The 13,159-nt window shown below is 33.1% G+C and overlaps 4 protein-coding genes across 4 annotated transcripts in view; 3 read left to right on the top strand and 1 right to left on the bottom strand.

Moving 5' to 3' along the window:
* Positions 1–13,159, top strand: part of LOC143919146 (uncharacterized) — a 1,208,594-nt gene that overhangs the window by 1,103,465 nt on the left and 91,970 nt on the right. The gene's annotated exons all lie outside the window — the stretch shown is intronic.
* On the bottom strand, positions 1,051–7,964 carry LOC143919145 (uncharacterized). Its single transcript, XM_077441340.1, has 3 exons — positions 7,849–7,964; positions 2,936–3,086; positions 1,051–2,864 (listed from the first exon to the last, which is right to left on the bottom strand). Exon 3 carries the CDS (start codon positions 2,854–2,856, stop codon positions 2,200–2,202), a length of 657 nt encoding a protein of 218 aa, XP_077297466.1. The 5' UTR covers positions 2,857–2,864; positions 2,936–3,086; positions 7,849–7,964; the 3' UTR covers positions 1,051–2,199.
* Positions 4,861–6,362, top strand: LOC143919119 (uncharacterized). Its single transcript, XM_077441308.1, has 2 exons — positions 4,861–5,040; positions 5,121–6,362. Exons 1-2 carry the CDS (start codon positions 4,927–4,929, stop codon positions 6,159–6,161), a joined length of 1,155 nt encoding a protein of 384 aa, XP_077297434.1. The 5' UTR covers positions 4,861–4,926; the 3' UTR covers positions 6,162–6,362.
* Positions 9,108–11,736, top strand: LOC143919105 (uncharacterized). Its single transcript, XM_077441294.1, has 2 exons — positions 9,108–9,278; positions 9,358–11,736. Exons 1-2 carry the CDS (start codon positions 9,123–9,125, stop codon positions 10,552–10,554), a joined length of 1,353 nt encoding a protein of 450 aa, XP_077297420.1. The 5' UTR covers positions 9,108–9,122; the 3' UTR covers positions 10,555–11,736.

A 13,159-nucleotide genomic window follows, 5' to 3' on the forward strand; every position in this document is an offset into this window, starting at 1 on the left:
ATGTAATAATTAAATGTGTTATGCTACAGTGCGTGTTTTTGATTTTTAAATGCTTTTTATTATTACGAAATTATGTTCACAATACATCTTATATCTATTTTAATAGCTACTGATCTACTGATCATTTTCTATGTTACAATTTAATTTAATTTGGTTAGTAATCATAGTATTATATTATTATAATGTTAATCTACAGCATACTAGGAAAAAGAGCTCAAAAACCTATAATACAGTGCGTGTTCTACATGTTTAACATATGTATTTTTTCATTTTAATTTGCTTTAATACTTATATTTTACTTTTTTAAATTTATAGTTTACGCTATTTATCCAAAATTTCTTAATGCCAATTACACATATACTACATATGTACATATGTGTATGCTAATCTCTAAAGTATTTATTTTTTATCAGTAAAAGGGATATTAAAACGTAAATTTTGTAGTTAATATGTGTGATAATTTTGCTATAAAAGTATTTTATAATGCCCTGACTAAAATTTCCAAAATGGAAAAAACTATATTTTTATTCTATGTTAAATTGTAAGTGTGTGTATTATCTCAACATTTAAGGTTTCTTATAAAATATGATATGCATATATGAAAGTTAAAACCAAAACATTGGAAATAATCGTATTTTTACATACCTCCTTTACGTTTCACATGGCTTTCTTGTCAGTGGTCATTTTTATTCAAACTATTCCTATCTGATTTATGAGTATATTTAGATAAGATCAAATTTTTGTATTAAAAAAAAAACTAAATTTATTAACTATTACTTAGTGAGTTTAATAGAAGTTTCATTTCTTTGTTTGTTTTTATTTTCGATGATTAAATTTTTTGAATTTTTTGAAATTAAGATTATATATGTAGGTACTTAATATCCTTTTTACATAAAAAGTGTTTTTTTTTCTTTATATTAATATTTAAAGTTGGGATTGTCATTATGTGATTGTATTAAAAAAAAATCAATCTCATTTTTCATTCTTACATACATAAATACATACATACACACATGGTTATATTTTAGAAAATATAATATTATATTTATTGTCATTATGCTAAATTTGATTTTATTCATCTATAATTTCACATTTTTAATCTTTTCAAATAGCATATTCAAAATAGAAATTTATTTGAAATTGTTCAAATTGCACCAATAGTTTGATACCTTCCGAATAGTATTTGAATAAAATAAGCAATAAAGTGGGCGTTAATTTTTTAAGTATACAGGTATACTATACATATATATATATATGTATATATTCAAGTATGAAGATATATGTATGTATGTTGTCTATAAAAACCTTATTTTTATTTGTGTAAAAAAATGTAGTGCCTGAAGATACAATTGGCAAACATTTATTATGTTTTTTGATTATCTAAATTTTGTATGAAATATTTAATGAAATAATAAACATACATATGTAATAAAAAAAAAATTGGAAATGCCTCCCACGCCACTAAAAATAAATGACAAAAACATTGAACTAGTGCATCAATATAAATATTTAGGATGCTGGTTGAACGACCAATGGGACCATTCACAAGAGATTAAAATCAGAATAGAGATGGCGCGAAACGCTTTCTTCAAGATGCGTGATCTCCTCTGCAATAGAGATTTCAATCTTGACCTAAGGATGAGAATTCTACACTGCTACGTTCTATCAGTACTTCTTTATGGGGTCGAATCCTGGACCATGACTCAAGCTACAGAGAAAAAGCTGGCAGCATTTGAAATGTGGTGTTTCAGGAGAATGTTGAGGATCCCCTGGGTGGACAGAGTCCGAAATGAAGAAGTATTGAAACGAATGAAAAGAAAACGAGAGTTATTAAGCGTCGTGAAGCGCAGAAAACTCGAATACCTGGGTCATGTGATGAGAAATCCGAAATATGAAATCATACAGCTCATATTGCAGGGGAAAGTACAAGGGAAAAGAAGCGTTGGTGGAAGACGCATCTCATGGATGGGCAATCTCCGTGGATGGTACCAATGTGACTCCACAACACTTTTCAGGGCAACCATGGATAGAGAGAAGATATATGTCATGATATCCAACCTCCTACGAGGAGAGGAATAAAAAAAAAAAAGAAGAAGAATAAAAATAATGGTTGGAAATTTTAATCACAGATAAGTTTTCAAAGATTTTATGTATTGATTATATTTTTACATAAAATGGACAAAGAAATATAAGGTCCAGTTAGTAGATGATTCCATCATTGGGATTGGCTGGTCGGAGTAATTCGGGGTTGGCCGGAACTGGGGCTGGTCGAAGTAATTCGGGGTTAGCCGGAAGTGGGGCTGGTCGGAGTAATTCGGGATCAACTGGAAGTGGAGCCGGTCGAAGTAATTCGGGATCAACTGGAAGTGGAGCTGGTCGAAGTAATTCGGGATCAATTGGAACTGGGGCGGGTTTGGTCAAGTCTTCTGGGAAGGGGAATGGCAAGGGCATAATCTCTGGTTGTTCCGGGGAAGGTCTAGTCAAATCAATGGGTAAATCTTCAGGTTGAGCTGGCACGTAAATAGCTTCATTACTGTTGATGTTCAGAATGATTTGTACGAGTGGGGTTCCAAACAGGAAAGCAGGTTCGTTGTCGACTACAAGGGGGAAGGTCGACACAGGAGGAAGTTCAGGTGCAGGCAATGGCATGATACCGTGACCTTCTTCTGGGGCGGGAAGTGGCATGATACCATGACCTTCTTCAGGAGCGGGCAGTGGCATAATTCCTGGGTAGGCAGGTAGAGGCATGATGCTTGGATGAGTGTCGGAAACATCAGCAGGAAGTGGCATGATTGCTACATATGGCTTGCAGCTTGCACTCGCAACAAGGGCGAGGACCACGAATAGGAACTTCATATTAATATCTGAAAACAATTTTCAAGTTTTATTATGAACTGTAAAATTAATATGAAATTTTATATTATGTTCAACTCACTGGTTTTATTTCTGGTGTTGCACTCGAAGAAGCAAGACAGCTATGATACTTTTCAAATGAACCATCTCTATATATATACATTTGAGAAAATTATAATCTGATAAAGAAGACTTTGAGCTGATCAGAATAATAAAGATCAATTGGTTCGTTTCTGTTGGTCATAAAATAGCATTAACAAAAGATTGATATGAAAATTTGAAATATATATCATGGAAAAATTTATTTTGATATTTATGAATAATGTTATAGTGAAACATAATAAATATTAATTTGTGATTAAATTTTCATCTATGTATGATATCTAGTACATGACCTAAATTTTTTCCTTTGTACAAAAATTAAATTTTATTGAACGTTTAGATTTTGGGCTTGTTTGAATATCTTGAAAGATATAATAGGTTAATACTCAATAGGTTACCTCTAAACATTCTATAATCTATTTGGTTGAAATTATTTACTGAAAAACTGAGAGAATAGTAAAAGGTTCATGTGGAGAGATACATAAATTAATTATTTTCGCCAGAGAGACTTACTTTGACAAATGCAAATTTATACTCCAGAAGAGCAAGAAACAAATTTTTGCTATTACTTTTTTATTTATGCATATGATAATATATTCCATTATAATCAATATACTTTTATATTGAAAATCATAAAGACTCGTATGTATTTCAATAAATTACACGTGCATATATGTTTGTTGAAACAAAATGTATTACAACTTAAGTCTGACCTGAATGAATTGCTACTTTTGGTTGACCGATAAGATCTCGATTTAGTCTGTTTATTTACATTTTATAAGTGTTGTATATTTATGTATGGACGGACAATAAAGCTTCCGTTATCTATTGATATATTGCTATATTCAAAGTTCTGTTTTATGTACAATGTCACCTAGATGACAATGCGTTTGTTATAAACTTGACTTTTATTGGAGCTATATAATTTATTGTCAGTTGTATTTTTGGCATTCAAATCAGAAGTTAATCTTCCAGTCAGATATTTTAATGATGGAGATATTCTTGTCAACCAGTGTACATATGCTTACTTATATAATATGTATGGGTATTTGAAATAAAAATGTTAAAATTGTGTATTATATTGGTGAAGACTTTTAAATTTAGATGAAGAGCCATAGGGGAACCTCGTTTATGTGACGTCACGTCAGTTGAACAATGGCGACGATACGTCTCAATTGTATGAAGAATGATTATTTGACAATTAAGCCAAAACTACTAGATATATTTTGTATTTTATTGTTTAAAATAATACTTTATGTGATAATTAACATATCTGGTTACTTGAGTAAATATTAAAATCCGTATTTAAGGTCGAAAACTCGATTGCCAAATTCGCGAAAAAGGTGCCGCGTACAGGACTTGTTCGCTATATTTATTGCCGCGGGCAAAGGGTTAAACAAGTTCGTCAATTTACTACTGGTATTAATTGCATTTAATACTTTTCTTACTGTAACTTCCACATTTTCCATAACTCCAGAAATTGGTGTAATCAATCAATTTCATAATTTTACAAATAAACTTTTAAAATGTTTCTCTGTAAAGCATTGGTTGCCGCAGCAAAATCAAAAGGCAATGTGTCTGCAATTTGCCTATCAGATTAAATGCCACAGAAGATTTAAATTATATGTTACTACGCCATCTCTAGATATCGCGTCGAAAAATAACTAAATAATTAAGTATCTTACTAATGGTTTGAAACTTGGCTAAAATTCGAAATTCGCTGATTCTGTCATTTTGGTGTATAGATTCGACGAATATATCTTTAGGTATAGAGATTTTCTATGAAAGCGGCATTAGTAGAATAGCATTTGGCGAATGAATTTCAGTGTTTCAGTATTCAATTAATTTACATGCTCCTGTCAACCGACTGATTGGTATAACTAGTATCAAATTTAGACAAAAGATGTCACTAAGAAATAGCAAGGCGAAGCCCAGTCGATCTGGTTGCTGTCAGAGTTAAATGCAGGGACGATGGAGTGTAGGCTTTGTCTTGGATCGGCTCCAGCCGAGTCTTCCGTCTCCATCTTCGGCGATCCTCATCCAGAGCATCTGGAGCAACGCATTCGGACCTGCTGTCAAATTCAGGTCGGTTGCTGGTTACACGTTACAATTATTGTGGACCCAATTGGTTAACTCTTCTCTTAATCCTCTTTTTTCACCTGTAGGTTAATAGAGACGACGGGTTGCCGGACACGGTGTGTCTTTCGTGTAAGACCAATTTGGAATTGTTAATCAGCTTTCGAAAGGTTTGTTTTCGAAGTAACGAAACGTCTCAACTGAGGTTTGATGATTGCTTGAAGATCAAGACTGAAGAAGTTTTGTTGGAAGATATAATATGGAACGATGAGCCTTCATTACCGACAATTCACCAAAAGAATAGTGAAATTTGTTCAAAGACATTTCCCAATGATTCTAAACTGCTTTTAGATACTAGAGAAAAGCCGTTCAAATGTGACATTTGTTTAAAATCATTTATTCGAAAAAATAAACTGGTGATACATTTAAGATCTCACACGGGGGAAAAGCCTTACAAGTGTGAAATTTGTTTAAAATCATTTTCTCGTAAATGTGACCTCGGGACACATAAAAAATTGCATACTGGGATAAAACCGCACAAATGTGACATTTGTTTAAAATCATTTGTCCATAAAAATAAACTTGTGTTACATTTAATAACTCACTCTGGAGAAAAACCTTACAAGTGTGAAATTTGTTTAAAATGGTTTTCTCGTAAATCTGACCTTAGGACACATAAAAAATTGCATACTGGGATAAAACCACACAAATGTGACATTTGTTTGAAATCATTTATTCACAAATATGAGCTTATGTTACATTTAAGATCTCACACAGGGGAAAAGCCTTACGAGTGTAAAATTTGTTTAAAATCATTTAATCGGAAATCTAGCCTCGGTTCACATAACAAATTGCATACTGGGATAAAACCGCACAAATGTAACATTTGTTTAAAATCATTTGTTCAAAAAAATGTACTTGTGTTACATTTAAGATCTCACACGGGGGAAAAGCCTTACAAGTGTGAAATTTGTCTAAAATCATTTACTCAAAAATCTAGCCTTCGGTCACATAACAAATTGCATACTGGGATAAAACCGCACAAATGTAACATTTGTTTTAAATCATTTTCTCGTAAATCTGGCCTCAAGGGGCACACAAAATATTGCACACTGGGCAAAATGGAATAACAACAACATACATATGTATATGTATAAAAAAATTGGTCATTATATAACTACTGTAAATATGTATTCTTAAATTTTGGCCGCATGCATGCAATGAAGTTTCTGGCGTCCCTCTCACATGACATTTCCTCTCATTTCAGTTTATATAAATAATTTTAAGAGAAATGTTAAATAAAAATTAAATACACAAATCTATTGCTTGGCCTTTGTGTTTTATTTATTTTAAATGTAATAATTTCTACTGACAACGTGTCGGAGACATGTTGTGATGTTATGTATGAGTAGAACCTGCCGTATTCGAGCCGGAGACATGTAGTGCTATAAACGTGTTCTGCTAATATGTATTAACAGACCTTAATATGAATAGGCCCATACTAAATGTACCAAAGAATACTTTTCGTATGGCCGGATACCTGCTGAAGTCGGTTCGATTCGACTAAGTTTGAAGTTTGAACAGACTTTTAACAGAAGTTAAAACATTTATCCTTTTCAAGAACTTAAATATTCTTCCGAAAATACTGATAAAACAATAACAGATTATACCAATTTACTAAATACAATTTTTTATTTTAGTCAGAACTTTTTCACAAGTTAATGCCGCATGTAGAAATTATTTATAACCAAATGCAATCTAGTAATATCGATACATTTTCAATTAAAGAAAACTTAAAAAGTTTCACTAATGTCATTATACAAATGTGAGATTCTTATAGCGAATAGAAGCCAAAAATATGTGATGCATATATTATCGTACATATTATAGAAGCCAAAAATATGTGCGATGTTATTATTAAGGATATAAAAGAAAGATATACTTTTTCTAATCAATTAAAAGCTGTGAAATTATTTAATAAAGATAATTTTGAAAAGTACTAAAAGAAAATGCCAATGGAAGATCTACTACTAACCGTTGAATCATATCCAATGCTAGATAAAGAAAAACTTCAAACCGAATTATAAGTGTTTTACTCAAGGAAAGAAATGCATAGTATTAATGATTTATTAATATTTTTAAAACTTATTTTCGCAATCAATTTATGCAAAGCTCGTGTGGAAATAACAAAACTTATTCAAATTCTGCTTACAACTTCAACTACCTCTGAGCCAGAACAGTGTTTTTCATCAATAAATAGAATAAAGACATACATATATAAGAAACACAATGTTTCAGGAAAGATTGACGGCTTTGTCTATGCTTTCAATTGAAAAAAAATGATTATGAACAGTGAAAAATTTAACGAAAAGGTGATGGACCTTTTTTCAAGGATAAAATACATATAATGTTTAATTTTGATGTTAATAGTAAAATATAATCCAAATAAACATTTTTTTTATTTTTAATCAACCGCAGCACCCCCAGATATCTTATCCAAGAGCCGCCACTGGATAAAACTCATAGATATATAATACACCGGTCTCCGTGACGAGACAGAATGTTAAATTACAGAAAACGCAAATATCGGAAGGCAAAGATCGAAAATCGAAAGATCTTAAGTCGAAAGATCAAAAACAAATGGTGCATGGTAAACGGTACAAACTCACTTAATTTGCGCGAGCAGGATACAACAGGAACAAGAGGAACATGCTTTTCCTCCCGTATTCTGCGCGCGCACATTAATACGGGAGGAAAAGCCCGTTCCTCTTGTTCCTGTTGTATCCTGCTCGCGCAAATTAAGTATGTACCATTTACCATGCACCTGTGGCGGCTCACTATTCGACATGGTCGAGTTTGGTCACCTTCCTGCGAGTGGGGACCAACTCGATTGTGTTCGGGGCTAGCTACCCCACTCTGCCTTCAGCTGTCATAAATAAAACACGTGCATTAACATGCCAGTCGTCTCATTCGTTCATCCCCCATACACCCTTTTTTTTTGATCTTTCGACTTAAGATCTTTCGATTTTCGATCTTTGCCTTCCGATATTTGTGTTTTCTGTAATTTAACATTCTGTCTCGTCACGTAGACCCATAATACACATAGATGGGCCCTGACGTATGATTTTGGTCAGAGATCTTGTCTTCGCTAACTGAGGGATGCGGGGGGTTTAACTAGCGGGGAAGTTGGGAAAAAAAAAGGTTTTTTTCCATACGACGTAGCGGTACCTACCTACCTACTGAGAGAAACTGTGCATACGCCAAAACGGAGACCAGTATAAAGCGTGAGCGTGGATCTAGTGTATTATACATCAATGATAAAACCATACAAATGTGACATTTGTTTATAACCATTTATTCAAAAATATTAACTTGTGTTTTATTTATGATCTCACAAGAGTAAAATGGTATTAACAGACTATATTTTCATCAAAACTTTCAACCACATATTGGGTTTTATAATGTACGTACATATACATAAGTACACTTCTATACTTTGCAGAGTATTCTTTGATCTGGTTATAAATTTGTGGCGGCTCGCTTATACGACATGGTCGAGTTTGGTTGCCTTCCTGCGAGTGGGGACCAACCCGGCTGGGTTCGGAGAGCCGCTACTCACTCTGCCTTTAGCTGTCATATAATAAACACGTGCATTAACATGCCAGTCGTCTCATTCGTTCATCCTCCATAAATTAAATTGGACACTTTTTTCTACAATCTGCACTTAGTCAGACGAAAAATATTACAATCTCTATTTTATTGAGTTAGGATTTCATTTACCTAATTTAAAAAAATTAGGTAAACGAAAATGCGCCCAGTTTTTGTATATAACGAATTTCAAACTATATATTTATAACTTTCTAATAGAAATATATTTTATCGAATATTACGACCGAGACCTTTCTGAATCTGGTAAATGATTATTTATCCCGATTATTTGCATATTCTTTGCTTCCTGTCGTCAGACCTGGTTGCCACTATCTTCAGCTTACTAGGGATTGCCTATGGGCAACTAGTTTGGTACGAGTGTCAGTGAGAAGTTGCCCAGTTACCTGAAAGTTGGTATAACTAGTACCAAATTTCAACAACAGATGTCTAATTTGCTGTTGCTGTCAGAGTTAAATGCAGGGACGATGGAGTGCAGGCTTTGTCTTGGATCAGCTCCGGCCGACTCTTCCGCCTCCATCTTCGGGGATCCCCATCCAGAGCGTCTGGAGCAACGCATTCGGACCTGCTGTCAAATTCAAGTCGGTTGCTTATCACAGGTTACAATTGTGTGGACCCAATTGGTTAACTCTTCTCTTAATCCTACTTTTTCACCTGCAGGTTAAAAGAGGCGACGGGTTGCCGGACACGGTGTGTCTTTCGTGTAAGACCAATCTGGAATTGTTAATCAGCTTTCGAAAGGCTTGTTTTCGAAGCAACGAAACGTCTCAACTGAGGTTAGGTGGCAGTTTGAAGATCAAGACAGAAGAAGTTTTGTTGGAAGATATATGGAACGATGAGCCCTCAGTACCGACAATTCACCAAGAGAGTAATGAAATTTGTTCAAAACCATTTCCCAGTGAATCAAAACTTGTTTTACATACTAAAGAAAAGCCGTTCAAATGTGACATTTGCTTAAAATCATTTTCTCGTAAACCTAGCCTCGAGTCACATAAAAATTTGCATACTGGGATAAAACCATACAAATGTGACGTTTGTTTAAAATCATTTATTCGTAAAAATCAACTTATTTCACACAAAAGATCACATACTGGAGAAAAGTCATTCAAATGTGACACTTGTTTAAAATCATTTATTCATAAATATGAACTTGTGTTACATATAAGATCTCACACGGGGGAAAAGCCTTACAAGTGTGAAATTTGTTTAAAATCATATTCTAAAAAATCTAGCCTCGTGACTCATGAAAAATGGCATACTGGGATAAAACCACACAAATGTGAAATTTGTTTTAAATCATATTTTCTTAAATCTAGCCTAGGGTCACATAAAATATTGCATACTGGGATAAAACTACACGAATGTGAAATTTGTTTAAAATCATTTTCTCATTATTCTAGCCTCAGGTCACATAAACTATTGCATACTGAGATAAAACCACACAAATGTGACATTTGTTCAAAATCATTTGTTCATAAAAATAAACTTGTGTTACATTTAAGATCTCACACGGGGGAAAAGCCTTACAAGTGTGAAATTTGTTCAAAAACATTTATTAAAAAATTTAACCTCGTGTCACATGAAAAATTGCATAGTGGGGTAAAACCACACAAATGTGACATCTGTTCAAAATCATTTATTCATAAATCTAACCTGGTGTCACATGAAAAATTGCATACTGGGATAAAACCACACAAATGCGAAGTGTGTTTAAAATCATTTTCTCTAAAATCTAGCCTCAAGTCACATAAAAAATCGCATACTGGGATAAAACCACACAAATGCGTAGTGTGTTTAAAATCATTTTCTCGTAAATTTGGCCTCAATAAACATAAAAAGTTGCATACTGGAAAATAACCACACAAATGTCACATTTGTTCATAAAAATAAACTTTTGTTACATTTAAAATCTCACGCAGGGGAAAAAACCTTACAAGTGTGAAATTTGTTTAAAATCATTTTCTCGAAAATCTAACCTTGGGTCACATAACAAATTGCATGCTGGAATAAAATAAAGGATTTTAGCATAATATCATTCTGAAGGTCCAAAATCTCTAGCTCCAGTTCTGTCCTTACTTGAGAAAGCTCTGCAATCTAACCAGCAGCGTGGTCTAGTGGTGAATGTTGAATTATTTCGTACTTGATGTTACGAGTTCGATTCAGTCTCGCTGTTGGCCAGACCTTGATTTGTCTAGGTCGATCGTTTCTTATCAGAATTTGCCAATTTTTCTGATTTTCATTGAAACGATTCCTGTAAAATTGGCGTTTCCTTCTCAATTTTCTTTTGCGAACCTTTAGTTATTTTTATATCTTAGGTTTCGCCATATTGCTCACCATAGATGTCTCTGTGGTTGTTTATCGAATATAAAATTCGTAGTGTTACATGAAAGTTATTCATCGTTATTTATCGTATTAATACGATGTTTGTAATATATGTATACTGACCATAGATGTCAGATATTTAGATTTACATGTATCTATGTAATAATTATGTGGACCAGGAAGGCGCATTTGGGGTTAACCTGTTGAGCCTTCCTGGTATATTTGTATATATGTATGTGAAAATATGTATGTAAATAAAAATAAAATGTATACAGCCATTTCCTTTATATTTATTTGGCAAGTAACAGGATTGGTAGAAAGAGAAGACCATTGACTCGATTATATTAAACCGCTGAAATCTCTTTTCAAACTCTTCTTGAAGCACTTGGTCCTTAACCGATTACGATACGTCGAATTCACTGTCATGAGGTGGTTGTGGTGAAGACCAAACACGTGCGTTTTCAATCATGATAAATAAATAAAAAATAAAAACAAAAATCTAAAAAATATTTTTGTTTCGAAAGCATTATATATTTTAAGTAGGTACAAAGTACTTAAAATATCTTTGAAATGTTCATTATTTTCATATTTAATTTCATTTTGATTTTTGTTTTTACTTTCCATGTCTATTTTTATTTTTATTCGGGTGCTTAAAATGTACTGATACTTATTTTTACGCTATACATATTCGTATTCAATAAATATATTATTAAATTCAAATCCTTCTAATTATTTCATTACAACATTATTTAAAAACACATTGAAAAAAGTTTGTGACCACTATATCGTTGTATACAATGACGCACATGATGCAGCGCACACAACACAAATTTGTGCTCTACTAATACGAAGTTTTTGGTCACAATTTTACCGGTTTAAAATTCACCACACATCCAATTAACCCTTTTAAACGAAATCAAAAAATAGTGTGGCCAGAACATTATCCTAATAAACATGTTTCAATAGAAAATACTCAATATAATATAGTATTAACAGTGGGAAAAAATCACAAGTGAAAATACGTAATTTTGACTTTTGATTTGAACTGGACGACTACTTAGAGAGATTTGAAAGCTGAAAAGTACTACAAATGAAAGATAAAATACCCGACTCTAGATTCCAATATTCATTTTGAACAGAAAATTAACAGATTTTGAGAAATCGACCGAACAACACCAAGATATAGAAAAATCGCGCGATTTAAAAAACATATATCTCCGAATCTCGAGCCAATCAACACTTTTTATTACCAGATTCGTGTTCACTGGGCATAGATCTATAAGAAAAGTCATATCCCGTCTCTGAAACATTTTAAAAGTCGTCATTTGTCGAACAGTGTAATCAAGAATTTGGTGGGCCGCACAAAAATTCGTATCGGGCCGCAGCTTACCCAGGCCTGGTTTAAAGTTGCATAATAAATTAACAGTTTTTCAACACACTAAAAAATTTAAATAATTGTGACCCCTTAAATATTCATACACAAATGGTTTAATAAGTATTTTTCCTAATTTATCTATGTCACACTTCCAATATCACATCTCCTTGATAAAATCACATCTCCGTTCTATTATTTCCCCAGAAAGGTTAGTGGAACGTTTAATAATATCTAGAAAATTAATTGTGTAAAATAATTTTGCTAAATGAGTTTTTAAACGAATTCGTATCCATGAATATTAATGGATAAATCATGATTAAAACAAGAAATTAACAATAGTGAATAGTGAATAGCAATAGCGACCGGTTGTCCTGTGACTGGTTCACATATAACTAGTAGTCCGTTTACCTTATAATATAGTAGCCACTATTGTCAACGATATTCGTACAGGTACTTTTTATGTATTTGAACCGCTCCGTAAGATACATTTCATGTTGAAGTTATATTACAATAAAGTGTCGTATAAACTATAAAGAACTGCAACGTGTAATCTGTAAAATAAAATGTGAACTTAAGGGCGCTACAGACGCTGTGGAATATCGGAGAGGTCGACCGTCGGAGAGGCGACTGATGTTGACGCAGACCGTAGCGTGTGTAGGAACATTCACCGTCAGGTCGAAGCGCATTCGCTGACTTATTAAGTCATCCGGCTTTCGCTGATCTGTGTGTGTCGTTCTTGAATTTCTTCGACAATTATCATGTCGA

This window comes from Arctopsyche grandis, chromosome 11 (assembly GCF_051622035.1).
Source record: "Arctopsyche grandis isolate Sample6627 chromosome 11, ASM5162203v2, whole genome shotgun sequence".
Lineage (NCBI taxonomy): Eukaryota > Metazoa > Arthropoda > Insecta > Trichoptera > Hydropsychidae > Arctopsyche > Arctopsyche grandis.